Genomic DNA, 16,513 nt, shown 5'->3' on the forward strand with positions numbered 1-16,513 from the left:
CCGAGTTCAGCACCCTGGAGCAGGTTGGTGGGCAGCGCAGGGGGATCCAGGAAGTCAGGGCCCCCGACTTGGACCCACCTCCTGCTGCTGTCACCCTGAGAGAGCCCCCCTTCTGGACCACTTAGGGAATATTCCACTGGACCAGTTCATTGGGTGGAGCCCCCCACCCATCCCTTTGCCTGCCGGGGAGCTCCTGGGCCCAAGAGGCCATGAGAAGTCCAGGCAGACCCACGGGATTCTTGCAGTGGTGAAGCATCCGGAATTTTAGGCCCCCGGGGTGAGCAGGTGTGTGTGGGGGAGTGTGTGTTCGGCTGCTGCGGGCACCCGAAAGACTCGTGGTCACATGCGACTCTGCAGGGGACCAGCTGTGTGTCTCTGGGGTCTGCTCACGCTGTCTGCCGTCATCTATCCTGTCCCACAGAGACAGACCTACCCACTCCCGGGGAGCCAGCCCTGTGGGACATACTGGCGCTGAAGAATGCAGGCTGGATTAAGGACCCAGCAGGTGGCAGGCTGGGGCTCTGAGGGAGGTTGGAATTGGCAGAGGAGCTCAGAGCTGACCCAGCCCCACCGGTCCCCCCAGGTCCCAGTGTGAACCGGCGGAGGGCCATGGACAGATTTATTCGAGGCGTAGAGGCCTGGGGCAAATCCACAGGGTCCCCTCCCTCCAAATGCCCCTGTCAAACCAACGTCCCGCCGTGCCAGTGGGCGTCCACTGCGTCCGGTGGCACCTGCGCTACAAGAGGTTCACCGTGGCCACCACCTGCTTGCAGCCAGTGACGGCGAACTCCCGGCCAGCCACGCGGTAGTAACTGAGCTGCGCGGCCAGGAGCTCGGCGCGGGCCTGCTCTGGGAAGAAGCCCTCCCCGGCCATCTCGTCCCGGAAGCAGTTGACCACGTCCCCCTTGTCCAGCAGCAGGAAGGGCACGATAGTCGCGACCTCCCACAGCGGGTGCTCGCGGACCAGGAGCGCCCTCAGGCTGGCGCGCAGCTCCTCCTCAGCCTGTGCCGCCACCGCCGCGGCCCCGTGGGCGCCGTCTGCGCGCAGGGCCAGCGCGCGGGACGCGTTCTGCAGCACGAAGCGCGTGACCTCCGCGCCGCCATTGCCGCTGAGGAGCACGTAGATGGCATTGTGGAAGTGGTGCGAGCGCTGCGGCTGCAGGAAGCCGTGCAGCTCGTCCAGCAGCGCCGGCGGCAGGAGCTCCACGTCGTCCAGAAGCAGGAGCGGGGTCTTCTCCTCCGCCTCGGCCCGCGCCACGACGTCGGCCACGCGCCGCGCCAGCTCCTGGCGGCAGTCCTCCGCGGCGCGCGGCTCGGGGCAGTGGTGCCGCGCGTGGTACTGCAGCACGAGCGCGCCGTCCTCGAGCACCGCGCGGAAGTGGCGCGCCAGCAGGCGGCCCACATGGCTCTTGCCCACGCCGCTGGGCCCGTGCAGCGCCAGGAGCAGCGGGCGGCTGTGCACGTGCGTGGCCAGGTAGTCCCGCAGCAGCGCCACGATGCGCTCCACGGCCGCCGGCTGGCCGAACACGGCACGCTGCAGCGCCTTCTCCAGCCCGTCAAGGTCATAGCGCTGCGCGTTATCGTCCAGGTTCTCGATGGCGTTGAGCACCTGGAAGCCCACGATGGCCACGAGCAACAACAGGCAACGCTGCGCGCGGCTCCGGCGCTCCACGCGCGGCCGGTACTTGCGCGACGTCTCGGGGTAGAGCACCAAGCGGCTGCGCCGGCGCTTCTTTCGCGGCGGCCTCGAGGACAGCTCCGCCGGGCCGTCGAAGGTGAAGAACTGAGGCTGGTCCGGGTCCGCGCGCGGCGCCCGGGGCTCGGAGTCCGGCCTCACGGCCGTATGCGGGAAGCACCGCTTGCGCAGGAGGCGCACGCGGCGGCGCAGGCGGACCACGGCGCGCACGGGCGCGATCACGCTCGGGCCGGGGGCGACGTGGTCCGCTGCCGCGGGCTCCGGACTGGGCTGGCCGCGGTCCATGGCGCAGGGGCGGCGCTTGGCATGCAGGTCACCCTCCCTGCAACAGGAAGACGGGGAGGGTCTCCAGACTTCCGCCCGGCCGACTGGGACCCTCCCCCGAGATCTCAGCCCCACCCACCCCCGCGAGGGCCCCCGGAGTGCGGCCCGCTGCCCCGAGGGCAGGGCCTGGCACGGGCCTCGCCCCTCTGACCAGGAAGCGGCTCCCCGCCGGGCCCCAATGCAAATCTCTCGGATCCTCGCATAAACAGCCTCCGGCCTTGAGGAAGTGGCTGCGGGGGGGTGGGGGGCGGGGGCGCATTTTATCAGGCGGCCGCCGCCCGGGCTTCCTGGAGGAGGAGTCGGAGTCGGTGCCAACCTGCCGCCAATTAGGGGTGGAGCAGAGTCAAGGCCGGACCCCGCCCCTGACGCAGCTCGACTGCCGGGCGCCGGGGGCCCTCCGGTCCCTAGAGGGGGGCGTGGGAAGCAGACGCCCAAGCATCCCCAGAGTTCAGAGATGCCCCTCCCCCACAAACACTTGGTGGTGGTGGTGGGGCGGTCTGGCCGTTACTTCTGCTTTCCAGAATGGGCCCCTGTCCCCAAGCTGAGCCCAGGCCTCCCAGCATTGCTCTAGTGGGCACACTAATGGAGTTGGGGGCAGGGAGCCCCCTAGAGGCGGGTGGGGGTGGGGTGAAAAGAAGAACAGAAAGACAAGACCCGGAGAAGGAGAGATGAAGCCACTGAGACAGCTGGAGAAAGGTGGGGTGGATGCCCCCGGCCCTCCCCAGTACCTGCAGCTGCGTCAGCTCAGGCTCTCGCTGGCCCGCCCTCAGCCCCCCAGGGCGGGCCCCCAGCCCACGCCAGAGGCTGGGGCCTGCGACGCAGGAAGCTGAATGTGCTGGCTTCCTGGCGGGGGTCGGGGTGGGGTCAGGGGCCTCACTGGGTCAGCTCAGGCTCAGAGGGGCAGCGACACCTCCTCCGGAGCGGAGGAAGCTCTGGGGAGGTTTCCGCTTCTTTGCAAAGGAAGTGAGTCAGGGGTGTGGCGCGGGCGGGACTCAGGCTGGACGGAGGCACCAGAGGGGGAGGCCTGGCTGACTCGCCCAGGTACCCCGGCCGGTTGGTCACCTACCTTAAAGCCCTCCCAGCCCTCCTGACTCAGCCCAGGCCCAGGACACCCGGTGAGGCCGAGGGCAATGCCTCCCCTGGGGTCCCACGTGCCTTTGCTCCTCAGCCTGCCCTCCACAGGACCCCCACCTCCCCAGGGACATCTGCGCCTGACCACCCCCCGCCCCCCGCAGGACCCACAGCGAGGGGGATAGGCGTGTCCAGGCTGCCGGTTAGCAGAGGCGGAGCGGGCGGGCAGGGTCCTCCCCCAGCTGGGGTCCTCCAACCCTCTTCCCTCTTCACCCCGCCCAAGCCCAATCTGGGTGCTCACAGAGTAGGGCTCGTTTCCTTTTCCTCCCCCTCTTCTACCAGGTCCCGGGCTCCACGGCGCTCCCCCCGCCCCCGGCCTCCCCCTTTGTCTTCCCCTGTACCTCGGCCTAGAGCACCCCCCCAGGACAGGGCAGGAAGTTCTAGAATGGGGGGAAAAAACCCACACATGACTCAGGGCCCTGGTCGGAGGGCAAATTTAGAAAGAACTTGGGCCCGGAGTTGGCAGATGGAGGCTCTGGGCCCCTCCCCGCCACCAGCTTCAAGTGGCCCTGCCCCCACCCCCGTTCCCATCTCTGTGGAGACTGGCCTATCTGGATGACCCTCCCCTCTGGAGCGGGTCTACTAACCAGTAATGCCCCCAGACCAGTCCTGGCCCCGAGCTCAACTGTGTCCTGCGGGCGCTGGCAGTCCTGAGCCCCCCATCCTCCAGCCTCCCTGTCCCTCATCCTCCACACTTCTGCCCACACGGGTCCCTCTGCCGAGCGTGCCATCCCTCCCCACTTCCTAGCTTCCCTCCACCTCCCTGTCCAACCTGCATCAGGGAGAAGCCACTCATGGGCTTGGGGGTTCCCGTCCTCCCCAGAATATGGGGCTCCTGCCTGTCCACGTGCGTCCGATGCCCTCTGGCAGGATCACTGAGAAACCACTGCTTCTCCGCTTCCTCCTCTCCAGCTGCGGGCCTGGCTCCCCGAGACCCGCTGCCCCTCTCTGTGCTGGGCCAGGTGCTTAGGGACCCCTCGGGCCTCACGCGCCATGTGGCCCCTGCCCAGGCCTTCCTGGAACCAGGACGGAAGGGTATCTGTCCAGGCCTCTGCTGGTGCCCCACGGCCCCGGGATGAGGGTGGGGTCCTTCAGCGTCTTCAGGCTTTCTACAGTCTCCCAGCTGCTTCTGACCCAGAGAACCCCAGGGGGCCCTGACAGGCAGACGCAGGAAAAGGTGCCCAGGGGTGGGGGCGGGGCGCTGGCTGGCGGCTGCTTCCGCCAGATGCTGGTCCCAAACCTGCTGGGGTCCAGAGCCCCAGCACTGGGTGAGGTGGGGGCCTGGACGTGGGGTGTGGCAGGAGTCAAGAAAGTCATGCCTCAGAGGGCCTGCCCCCAGCGGGGTCAAGGGTGAGCCTGAGCCCTGCACTGAGGCCCGCCTCCTCTGTACTTTCTCCCCCATCTCCAGGGGTGAAGGGGGCCCCACCTGTCCCTACCCTTCAGGACCGAGCCCACCACGCCCGTAGGATGCCCTCCCACCCCTCCCTCCAGCCCGCGCCCTGTCCAGCCCTGTCCCCAGCCCCGAATTCAGGTCCACAACTTCAGCCTGGTCTCTGCAGACCCCTCACCTCGCTGCCCACCCACGACCCCTCCACCAGCCCAGTGTGGGCTCAGGTTCCCAAACTGCTGGCCTGGAGGTGGGCAGGGCCTGCACCACACACATGCTCCCTCCTCCCCGAATTCCCGTGTGGACGCTCCCTTCCTCTGACCAGACCTCCCACCCCACAGCCTCCCCGCAGCCCTGCCCGGTCCAGCCTCAGGATTCCCACCTCCCTCGCAGCCCCAGAGGGTCCCTGAGCTCAGCTGCCCCCTCCCACCGGCCCACCTGGGGCTCGCCGTCGCTGCAGCCCTCACCCCCACCCCGTCCGTCCTTGCAGCTCACGCCCTCCCCCTGACGAGCCCCGCCCACTGGGGGGCCTCTGGTCCCCGGTCCCTTTGTTGGGGCTGGAGGAGCTTGGCCTCCGACTGGTCTCTGTCCCCCTTGACCGTGAGCCTCACGGGGGGTCACGCGGGCCCCGTGCGGGCACTTGCTCCTCCCCCGGCCCAGCTCCTTCCTCATCCTCTCCTCACCTCTGCCCCATCCTGCCTCCCAGCCCAGGACCCCCCTGGCTCCCGGAGGAAAAGCGGCAGCTGGAAGTGGGTCCCGCCTCCTCCCTGGGAACGCGCCCGCTCCCGCGGGGCCCACCTGGGCCTGGCACTGCCCCCTCCCCCACTCAGTGACACCCCAGCCGTCCCCCAAAGCCCCATCCACTTTTCATTCCTTGTCACTCCCGTCAGCGCACGAACACCGGGCTCCTCCCGACTGCTGACGCCCACACCCCCGGGTCTTTGCTTTCCTCAGTCACCATCTCTACCAGTGCCTCCCCGACACCTGCAGAGCCGCACCTGTCAAGGTCACAGTGACCTCCACACAGCCTGCCCCTCGGCAACATGTCAGCACTGGTGATGGGCACTGAGGCCCACCCAGGGCTGACCGTGTCGAGTCTTTTGGCCCCGAGCGCAGCCAGGCCCAGGCCTCACCATCCACAGCTGCTGTCTCGGACGGGGCTGGGCATCCAGGCTGTGCCCACGGAGAAAGGCGCCAGGAAAGTGCTCGCCAGCCTGCACTGCAACCAGCCCTGTGCGCGCACAGAACAGCTCCTCTGCTGGATTTACCAAAACGCCTTTTATTTACAAAAGTGAAAGTCTCACTATGAGCAGCAGCAGACCCTCCCCTGGCCGAGGACGCTGCTCGGAGGGTAAATCGAGGCAGCAGGGGACCCTGGGCTTTCCTCCCCCATGTGCTACTCGGGACTGTCAACAGGGGAGGAGCTCCTTGGAGAGCTGGGCTCCACCTGCAGACCCCCGCCCCCAGCAAACTCCGCGGTTCTGCCAATCGGGCGCCAACCCTGCCGGCCCGCCCTCTTCCCCTCAGGCCTCGGACCCTGCCCCACCCCCCACCCCCCACCCCTTGGAAAACGGGTGTCCTTTTCCTAATGCCAACTACTGCCTGTCTGCCTGACAGCAGTGGAAACCCACACGCGAGGAGGAACAAGCAAGCAGCTTTCCACGGCGTGGGAGTGCGAGGGGCCAGGCGGGGGGCAGCAGGCCTGCAGCAGGCCTGTGCTCCAGGGAGCCGGCCGGGTCCCGTTCACGCAGGAGGCACACACCTCCCAGGACCAAGTTCCAGGGGAGGCTGAGGTGCAGAGCACCGGTGCCCTGCCCACAGGACGGTCCCCGGGGTCTCCGCTCAGCCCACCCCCAGTCCCAGAACAGTCAGTCCACCTCCAGGAGAGACGCCTCTTCCCCTGGCTGACCAGGGCCACGACCCCACCGGGGGCCCTGCCCACCCCTGAGCAGCCCCAGGCGGAGCCTCAGAGTACAGCTGGGGCGGGCACGCTGGGGAGGGGCAGCTCCAGGGCTGGGGTCTCTGTGGCCTGGGCCGGGCTGGGCTTCCTCCGGTCCAGCTGCTCCAGCTTCTCACCAAGCTGGGAATACAGCTCCTTCACCGCCTCTCCACTCTGTGGGGGGAAGCGCGTGGCTTCGGGGCAGGCCCAGAGCGTGTGCACACAGATCTCTCTCCTCTCTTCCTCTCCCTCTCCCTTTCTGTCTGTCTCTCTCTCACACACGCACGCACACGCATGCCAGCCAGCCTGGGGCGGGGCGGGGCAGGGGAGGGCACCCACCTGGCCCGTGGGCTCCAGCGCCTTCTGCAGGGCCTCCAGCTTGGATGGGGCCACCCGGTGGTGCAGGTGGAGGAGGAGCCGCAGCACGTGCCGCTGCACATTCTCCTTCCTGGAAGAGGCCGCGCTGGGCTGCAGGCGGCTGCAGAGCCGCCCTCCCACCCCCTCCCCAGCTGTGCCCAGCGCCCCCGACCGAGATGTGGACCGAGAGGACGGGCACCTCGGGGAGGCGGTGAGGAGAAAGCCGTCGAAGAGGCTGCTGCAGAAGTCCTCCAGGGCAAACTCGTCCGCCAACAGCGCCAGGTTGCCCGTGAGCAGGTGCAGGAAGATGTCCCCGAACGCCAGATCGCTGAAGGTCTCCACTGCAAGCACAGCAGGCGTCGCACAGCTCGCCCAATACCCACCTCCCCGACCCGGGCCTGAGGGCCAGAACCCGGGCCTGGACGGGGGAAGCAGACGGTGGGGGTGGGGCTCCAGAGCAGGGGTGGGGAGGGACGAGAGCCCGTCACGGGTGGCTCTGCCCAGCGGCCAAGGGGCTTAGGATGAAGGGGACTCCAGCAGAGGGAAAGCTGAACGGGCCGGTAGCGAGAGGACACACAGAAGTGCCGAGGGCTGGCCCGGCAGGCCTGCCGGACCACGGGCTCTAGAGGAGAGAGAACGGAGCAAACGAGCCTTCTTTTTTTGAAGCCACAGCCATCAAACCTCAGAAGAGAGAGATGGCAAGAGTAACTATCAACCGATCGCAGCGATCACCGGCAACACCACCGAGTGCACGCGGGCAGGCACAGCAGCTGAGACAGAAACGCCGACGCGACCCCAGCCACCGAGCCCCTAACGCGGCGGGAGACACGACCCCACCAGACGCGCCCGGGGTGCACTCCTGCTGCACAGCTGACCGGGGACTCGGCTGGCCTCGTGGCCGGTTACAGGACACTCGAGCGAGCACACGGTCACTGCACCAAGGGACGCTGCCAGCAGAGTCCCGACCGGGGAACAAACGCCCTGGTTCCCCCAGCAAACCCCGCGTAGCCCTACAGACCACAAGACCTGAGAGTCAGCCGGAGAAGCCAGGTGAAGGGAAGCCCTTGTTTGACTCCTGACTTGCACAGACCATCCGCACAAAAGTGTTATATGACAACTGGGGCAACGCGGCCACCGTCGGGACCTGGACCCCAACCAACCACGTGCCAAGGTCGTGGTTTTTAAGAGTCTGTCTTCTGTAGAGACACCTGCTGCACCGTGCCAAGCCAGTCTGCCGGGTTTACGTACAGACCGCTGAGCGGATGGGACGGCAGCCACACGCGGACCCCAGTGCAGGTGGGCGACGGGCACTGGCCTTCACAATCCTGTGCTCTTTACTTGGGTTTCATCAAAAACTCCCACCAAAAAAAAGTTTAAAAATAAAGAATTTTAAAAACCAACATTCTTTCTTACTAGAACCTATCAGTTCCACCAAAGAACGAGATCGCTCTCCCTGAACGTGATTGAAGACCTGCACCCCAGCCCCCCAGGCGGCAGCTCGTGGCTGGGAGACACTGATGCTCCCACCTCACAGGACATCCTGTGTCTACAGACACGATTAAACAAGAAAGATACAGAAGTTCAAAAGTGAGTAGAAAGAATGAGGCAAATCCAAGTTCCTTATGACTGTGCTCCTGGAAGCCCCCGAAACAGACAAGCTGTCGCCCCTGAGATCGCCACATGCTGACCCAGAAGCCTGTGAACGCGCCACCTGAGGGGCACTGGGCCCCGAGACGGAAGATGGTCCTGCACGCCCCGGGTGGGCCCACGGTGATCGCAGGTCCTTGGAAGAGGAAGGCGGGAGTCAAAGCCAGAGACAGGAGGACGGGAGAAGCTGGACAGATGAACTGAAGGGGCCAGGAGCCAAGGACGCGGCTCCTGGAAGCTGGAGGAGACAAGAAGGGGCTTCTCCCTGGAGCCCCAGGAGAAGCCAGCCCTGCCCACACCTGACTCCAGCCCTGGGAGACTCACTGCAGACTTCTGACCCCCAGAACCGTAAGAATAAGTTCCTGTTGATCAGTTGGGTGGTGGCTGGGTAGAAACTAATACCCACAATGGGCCGCTTCCCCCACGTGGAAAAGTCGAGAAACAGCACGCACCACTGTCAGACAGTGAAGCGTGAGATCCTCCCCGGGAAGCCGCAACGCCTCAGACGGGACCAGGACCGGGCCAGCAGAGGCCCCGGGCCTGTCGTGCGCGGCGGGCCGGCCGGGCGCTCCCTTACCCTTGAAGGGATCCACTCAGATCCCTCCCTCGTCTTCCTGCCTTGCACCCCGCACCCCAGGCAGAGCAAGGCTCCCGGGGGAAGCGGCCTCTTCACCACCGCGGAGCGGGGGCTCTCTCAATGGTCTGAGGACTTGAGGGGCTCCACGCCTCTCGCCCCTCAGGAAAAGATTAAGGTGGCTCTTCGCAAACGCGGGCTGTGGCGAGAGCCGAGGGCGTCTGTGAGAGGACACAGCTGGGCCCCGCCGCCCACGTGACTCACCGAGACCCGGGAGCAGGCGCAGGAGCGCGTTCTTGTTCCTCTGCTTGGTGATGTGCAACACGTAGTACAGCCCCACCTCGCAGGCCACGCGCTGCTCCTGCAGGAACCTGCGCCCGAGCACCGTCAGCCCCGAGGGAGCCCGAGGGGAAGGCCCTCCCGCCCAGTGCCCGCAGCCCGTACTTGGTGAAAGTCTCTGGCAGCGCGCTCGGGTACGAGACCGGGGCCTTCTCCTCGGCCGGGAGCTTCTGATCCACGTTGAAGGCGTGGTCGTCCACCACAAAGGACATGAGCGTGGGCAGGAACCTGGTGACCAGCTCCACCTCCTGGGGCAGAGGCCCGAGAGCTGTCCTGCATCGTCCCTGCCCCTCGGCCCCCTTCCTCCGTTCATCCTCCCGGACGTGGGCCTGGGGCCCGTCCTCCTCCCCAAACCCCACCCCACAGCCCCTTGAGAAGGCAGTGGGAAGGAGCCCGCCTGACCCTGTTACCATCTTGGGTTCCTTGAAGACCTGGCTGTCGATCATGTCCCATGCCCCCTGGCCCAGCGCCAGCAGCCGGAGCAGCAGGAGGAGATCCGGGCTGTCCTGCAGGGAGACGCAGGCCTTGGCCGTGCTCACCTGAGCTCCCCGCCCGGACCGCACTCAGCCAGGGGCTCTGGCTGCACATGCCCTCCACCTGGCTGGTGTGTGTGCTCTCCCCACACCCACATGTCCCCCAGAAAGCAGCATGTGGCCAGCCGGGTGCGCTCACCCTGGGCAGCAGCTCCTGGCCCACCAGCTCCTGCAGGTGCCTGACCGTGCTCAGCGACAAGGTGTTGATGGCGAAGGGATCACACAGGATCATGGACAGGTCCCTGTGAGGACGTGCCCGCGGCATCAGTGAGGGGCGCTCCCGGCCCACCAAGCCACTGACCCGAGGAGACGGCCCTTCGGCATGGACAACGGCCACGCCGCCCAGGACCGCCTTCCACAAGCTTGTGGTTCGTGATTTGCCCTTAACTTACTTAACAACCTGAAGCATCAAGTGGTTTTTAAAGAATTAAGGTCCAGTCCTGGTCGAGAACCCGACCCGGACTCCATAAATTCAATCAGGTTCCCACAGAGACAATTCCAGGAGCGAGGAGCTGAGACAGGAGACCAGGCGGAGCCCACCCAGAGAGGGCCCTGCCGGGAGCCAGACCCCCCCACCTCCGGGTGCGGCGGGCCTCTCAGCTCACAGGCAGGCCCCACGTGGCTGCAGACACCAGAGCCCCAGCCCGGGCGCCCAGCTCGCCTGGGACAGCAACGGCCTCACCCCAGCAGCCGAGCCTCTCAGCCGTGGGCACGGGCGCCAACCAGTCCTCCTAAAATGTACTGGAAAAAACAGCCGCTCCCGACTGCGGCCACAGCACGCTCGTCCGGACGCCCGTGGACAGGACCCGGCACAAGGCCGACCCTCACCCCAGGACCTGCTCCTGCCCCTTCTTCACTCCGTCAAGGAAGCCCTGCAGCTCCCGGGCCCTCTTGCTGTCCACGAAGCGCTCTCGGATGCAAGCGTCCAGGCACCATGTGAACTGTGGGGAGGAGGCGTGGTCAGGACTCAGCCAGAGACCGCAGCCTCCAGGCAGCACTCACCGCTGCCTGAGCTTTCTTGAGCCTTGGGCGAACATCGGGACCCCCACCTCGAGTCGCCGAGGCATGGCTTGCCCCCAGGAATGGGACAGCACGAAGGAAGCAGGCCCAAGTGCCCACACCCTCACAGGCCAGGTGCTGCAAGAAACAGCAAAATGGGCGTTTTGTTCTGAAATGGGCCCCTCCAGGGCCCCCACTGTGCGGGGGTGGGTGCAGTGCCGGCTCAGAGCGTGATGCTGCGAAGCCCCTGGGAAGGGATGCCGTCTGGGGCCGCACAGGCCCCTCCAGGGCCCCCACTGTGCAGGGGGCAGTGCCGGCTCAGAGCGTGACGCTGCGAAGCCCCCGGGAAGGGACGCCGTCTGGGGCCGCACGGCACCTATGCCAGGACAAGGGCAGTGCAGAAAGCCCTGTTCCTAAACACAGAGCTCGCCAGTGAGCAGCCCCCGAGGGCTCTGGGGCAGGGGAGGGCCAGAGGCCCCGGAAAGACCGGAGGGGGCGGGGCGCAGCTGGCTCTGGCTCAGACGTCCAGGGGACATCACGGTCCCCCAGCCGGGTGGGCAGAGATGGCACAGGGGCTAGGGCGGAGCCCACGTGCCTGGACCGCCACATCCAAAGGGAGGGGAAAGAGAAGCCGAGGGGGAGAGCAGCAACGGCGGGGCGGGTGCCCACCTTGTGGCAGGGGTCCACGGAGCAGATGTCGCCGACGTCCAGGTCATGCAGGGACATGAGCAGCTCGGCGCGCAGCGTGCAGTAGTGCACATTGCGGGTGCGCAGGAAGAGCGTGCGCAGGAACTGCAGGACCATGTCGTACAGCTTCACGTTGCGGCCCACCATCCGGGTCAGCCTCTGCACCACCTGCCGGGACACCGGGCAGGCCTCGCACACGCCACGGCCCTGTGGCGCTAAGCTTCCTCTCTCACAAAACATCAACTTGTGCTGGGTGGCGACGTTTCTTGTCTTTAAGGAAGCGAACCCATCACGCCCTGCGGCTCCTCTGAGAGGCCGTCAGCCCGGGTCCCAGACTCCACCAGAGTCGGTGGGCGGGGCAGCCGGTGGTGGCGTGGGGGACTCGGGCCCAGATGAGGATGGGCGGCACCGCCACGCTCAGCGTCTGCTCAAGGCCCTGCCGCAGCCACCCCACTCCCGCCTTCTCCCGGCGGCCGCCGCCACCCCCCTCCGCCCCCTGCCCCTATTTGAGAGGCTCCTGCCAAGGCGGCAGCCAACACGAGGGGGCCCCACTTGGGGCTGTAAGGATGCACAGGGCCACCTGGTGTGACAGACACCAAGGCAGCCCAACAGGCTGCATGCAGCGAGTGGGGAGGTCAGCAGGGACGGCAGCCCACCTTAGGGCCCCTGCCGAGGACCCACCAGCAGGCCTTGGTACCCCGACAAGCGGGGCAGGCATAGAGCATCACCCGAGTCTCAGCACCGACGTACCGGCACCTCTAACACGGAGACAGGCGCGCACTCCAACCTGACCACGGCCTGGCCTGCTGGGCACAGAACCACAGCCCCAAGGCCTAACCCACCCGAGGACGGTGGGGCAACGTGTCACCTGCCACCGCGCTCTCCCTTTACCCTGGCAGGACTCCAAGGCGGACCCTTGGCCTGGAGGGGAGAGTGAAGAAGGGGCAGGACCACGGCCCAAGGCCAGGCTCCCCCAAACGAAAGGGGACGCAATGCAGGCAGGGCTCTGACACACTCAGCGGCCTGTCCAGGAAGTGGTGCTGCGAGCACCGGTCCAACATCTGAGAGAAAACATTAGGTGAGGCCCTACCTCAGGCCACACACACAAAACCCCAGGTGAGAAGGCTGGCGGTGAAAGAACACGGCGAAACATCGAACGCTCCTTGGCCAACGTTTGGCCTCGTACCATCACCTCCCTCCCAGGTTGAGGGGTCCTCCTGGAACCGGGCCAGGGACCCCAACCTCACCAGGAAAGGTCAAAGTGTCCACGGTGGCCTCCAGACCCCCCCCCCGTCTCCACAGCCTTCCTCTACCCCTGGAGCTCTCAGGGACCGAAATGTGACACCTACTGCATAGGGTCCGCCCCACACGAGCCTGCAGTACCCCCAGGCAGGTGCCCCAGTACCCCAGGGGTCACTGAAGGGCCCAGGGGCCAGGGAAGTGAGTCAGCACCCTAAAAGCATTTGTTGGGCTTCCCTGGTGGCGCAGCAGTTAATAATCCGCCTGCCAACGCAGGAGACCCGGGTTCGAGCCCTGGTCCAGGAAGATCCCACATGCCGCAGAGCAACTAAGCCCGTGTGCCACAACTACTGAGCTTACGCTCCTAGAGCCCACGAGCCACAACTACGGAGCCCGTGTACCACAAATACTGAAGCCTGTGCGCCTATAGCCCGTGCTCCGCAACAATAGAAGCCACGACAATGAGAAGCCTGCGCACAGCGACGAAAAGTAGCCCCCGCTCATCACAACTAGAGAAAGCCTGCGCACAGCAACGAAAACCTAACGGAGCCATAAATAAATCAATACATTTATTTAAAGAAAAAAAAAAAAGCATTTGTTGAAACAAGGAATGAATCAAACACAAAAACAGAGAAAAGGTCCCAGAGCTGAAAGAAGACACAGAGAGTTTAGCTGAAGAGGCCGGGTAAGCTGCCGAGCTCCAAGTACGCAGGAAAGACCAGAGACCCACACCCAGGTGCAGTGCTGCAACGCCCCTTGCCAGCCCCACATCCGAGCCCAGCCTTCTGGAAGCAGACAAGCCGGGCTTCACGGGGGAGGCCCTGCACACATCCCCGCCCCGCCTCACCTCGCCCTGGCGTCTGGTCTTGGGGGAAGGGCTGAAAAAGTTGTGCAGGACGGAGAGCTCCGTGCTGAAGAGCGCGCTCTCCTTTTCCACGATGTACTGTTTCAGCAGCGGGGAGACCTCGTCGCCAAAGAGCGCCTGGTTGTCCTGCCAGATCTGCCGCTTCACCTCCACGGCGCAGGCCCGGTACAGCTCCTTGTCGGCCATCACCAGCTTCAGTTTCTTCTCAGGAACCTACGTGACCCCGGAGCCCACCTGTGAGCAGCACCTGTGCCCCAGGGGTCTCCCTCAAGACAAGCCGGCAGGCCTCAGCCCCCCACAGCAGAGGCCACAGCCAGCCCAGCCCCAACTGACAGCGGCACCCGTGACTGGCCCCCCAGGCTCTGACGGGGCAGGAGCTGTGCTGCCCACAAACAGCTTTTTCCCAGAAAGGGCGCCACGCTCCAGAGCTTGTGCCAAGGTTCAGTCAATGCGCGGCTCGGCTCAGGGAGAAGCCAGCGAGGGGAACGTGCTCCGGAGCTGCTATTCCTGAGGCAGGCAGCTCGGGAAACCTCCCCAGGGCAAGCTGGTCCTGCGGCTGTTACCTTGGGCAAGTGTTTCATGACGCACATCACCACTGGCTGCAGAGATGGCATCTTCACCAGAGAAAAGCTCTTCTCCAGAAGGTCCTCGAGTTTCTTGTACCTGGAAGGACTCTCAGCACTGAGGGAGCAGCCCAGGACCAAGTCGGAAGCAGCTCCCTGCCCGTCCCCAGACCGGTGGGTGATGTGCACAGGCGGCCCCTTTTTCAGTAGGGATGTGTAGCCACCGGGGCACATTCAGTGCCCGAGCTGGGGAGGGGGCTGCCCATCTCACCGCCCACTTACCTCTCCTCGGCCTTCCCCTCTGTGGCAATGGCTGACACGCGCTCCAGCAGCTTGTCCCGAAGCTCATCAAACACTGACTGGTGGAATTCCAGTCGGGGCGTCCCATGCAGGTCCAAGAAGGGCAAGGCCGACTGCAGGGAGGGCAGCAGCACGCCATTTTCTGTCTAAAGAAGCGGAGCTCGATTTGACTCTTCGGGCGACAAGAGAAACCTCAGCCACAGCCCCGTCTGGCCAGGCACTCCGGATGCCCTGAGTACACACGGAGGCAGGGACAAGGATGTTCCCAGCCGCGCCGGCTGTAACTGCAAAAATTGGAAACCACTCAGATGTCCGTCGACGTAGTCTCAACTCAGGACACTTGGTTCCTCCAGCCCGGGGAAAAGACGCAGCGATCGGGAGGGAGAGAAATCTGCCCGCTTTCCCACGCGACCTCGCCCCACGCCGGACTCACACCCAGACGCTCGGCCTCTCCACCCGGCCCCTCCACCCGGCTCCTCCACCCGGCTCCACCTGGAACTGCTCGATGGCTTTGAGCGGCTCGGTGCAGTTGGTCAGCGTCTCCTTCAGGTCCTCGCCGTTGGCCACGCCCAGGTCCTGCAGCCCCGCGAACATGGCCGACGCCCCGGCCCCAATCCGGCTCGGCGCCCCATCTCCTCCGCGCTCCCCGGGCACCGCCGCGCTCGCCGCAGGCCCCGCAGCTGTCCGCTCGCCCGGGCCTCGGGGGCCGCCCGAGCTCCGCTCCCCGGCGCCCTCCAGCTCGGCCAGATTCCGCCCGCAGCGCGGATCCCCTCGGACCGCAGCCGCCCACTTCCGCCCCGCACAGGAGCCGGGTCCGCCCGCCAACCGGCTCCCCGGAAACGCCGCCGCCGCCCCGGAGAGGTTCCCGGCAACTGCGCCGCGGCCCTCGCCTGGCGGAGACGGAGCGCGAAGGCGGTGCCAGGACGACGCACAGGGCGTCGAGAAAACCCCGCCCCGCGCACCCGGGCCCCGCCCTCCTGCGCGACCCCGCCCAGCCTCGCGGCGCTTGCAGCCGTTTACCGGCAAAGGAGAACAGGGTTGGCGCGGAGGGAGGGCGGAGTGCTGCGGCGTGCCTGGGGGAGGGGGCACCGGAGGAGGGGGATGGAGCACAGGGAGCGGGGTGCCGCGGCCTGCTTCAGGAGATTCATAGCTGCTATTTTAGCCAAGAGCGTTTTAGTAATCATGAAAAATATTGTTGCTGACCTCACAGCGCCCACCAGGTGCACGACCCTCTCTCATCCTGGAACTTGGTTTCTTCCTTGTCCAACCCGGCGAAGCTCACACCGTAGTGTTGTCACAAAGACCAAAATCTAAGTGTGGGAACTTCCTTGGTGGCGCTGCGGTTAAGAATCCGCCTACCAATGCAGGGGACACGGGTTCAAGCCCTGGTCCGGGTAGATCCCACATGCTGCGGAGCAACGAAGCCCATGCGCCATAACTACTGAGCCCTCGGTGCCACAACTACTGAAGCCCGCACGCCTAGAGCCCGTGCTCTGCAACAAGAGAAGCCACGGCAATGAGAAGCCCGCGCACCGCAACAAAGAGTAGCCGCCCCCCTCCGCCCCGCTCACCGCAACTAGAGAAAGCCCGTGCGCAGCAACGAAGACCCAATGCAACCGAAAGTAAATAAATAAATTTATTTTTTTTAAAAAAACAACAGTTTGCCTCAAATAGGGAGTGCCTAGCAGAGACCTGGACACGCAGTGACAGGGTGACAAAGGATGGCTGTCCTCTTGTCACCTTGAGCATCTATCCCCCTTGCTAACCAAAAGTGTTAGGCCCTCAGGCTGAGGTCCAGCCCAACTCGCTGCACATGTGAGCCCTGGATTCCATGGGGTCCCTCATCTCTTGCAGTGCAAGATGCCCATACAGTGCCTGCAGCAGTCACTGCCTGCCCTGCACCCTCCGTGGGCTCCCCATTGCCAAGCATGCA

The 16,513-nt window shown here is 65.5% G+C and overlaps 1 protein-coding gene across 6 annotated transcripts; it reads right to left on the reverse strand.

The window, feature by feature from the left end:
- Positions 1 to 605: 605 nt before the first annotated feature.
- On the reverse strand, positions 606 to 15,457 carry LOC113619441 (negative elongation factor B). Of its 6 annotated transcripts, none has more exons than XM_027104171.1 (13): positions 15,016 to 15,286; positions 14,563 to 14,726; positions 14,281 to 14,380; positions 13,700 to 13,930; positions 11,596 to 11,781; positions 10,756 to 10,868; positions 10,067 to 10,169; positions 9,797 to 9,900; positions 9,500 to 9,642; positions 9,320 to 9,426; positions 7,034 to 7,175; positions 6,817 to 6,925; positions 606 to 2,018 (listed from the first exon to the last, which is right to left on the reverse strand). In XM_027104171.1, the coding sequence occupies exons 1-13, from the start codon at positions 15,172 to 15,174 to the stop codon at positions 737 to 739; spliced, it is 2,943 nt and encodes a 980-aa protein (XP_026959972.1). In that variant the 5' UTR covers positions 15,175 to 15,286; the 3' UTR covers positions 606 to 736. The 6 variants fall into 6 exon arrangements, with proteins under 6 accessions (XP_026959972.1, XP_026959973.1, XP_026959971.1 ...); XM_027104174.1 differs by lacking the exon at positions 606 to 2,018 and adding an exon at positions 5,798 to 6,651 and having other exon boundaries at positions 9,805 to 9,900; positions 15,073 to 15,444; XM_027104173.1 differs by lacking the exon at positions 606 to 2,018 and adding an exon at positions 5,798 to 6,651 and having other exon boundaries at positions 9,805 to 9,900.
- Between the last annotated feature and the right edge of the window lie 1,056 nt (positions 15,458 to 16,513).

Source organism: Aethalodelphis obliquidens, unplaced genomic scaffold (assembly GCF_003676395.1).
Source record: "Aethalodelphis obliquidens isolate GAN/ISIS:26980383/991018 unplaced genomic scaffold, ASM367639v1 scaffold7, whole genome shotgun sequence".
NCBI classification, from domain to species: domain Eukaryota; kingdom Metazoa; phylum Chordata; class Mammalia; order Artiodactyla; family Delphinidae; genus Aethalodelphis; species Aethalodelphis obliquidens.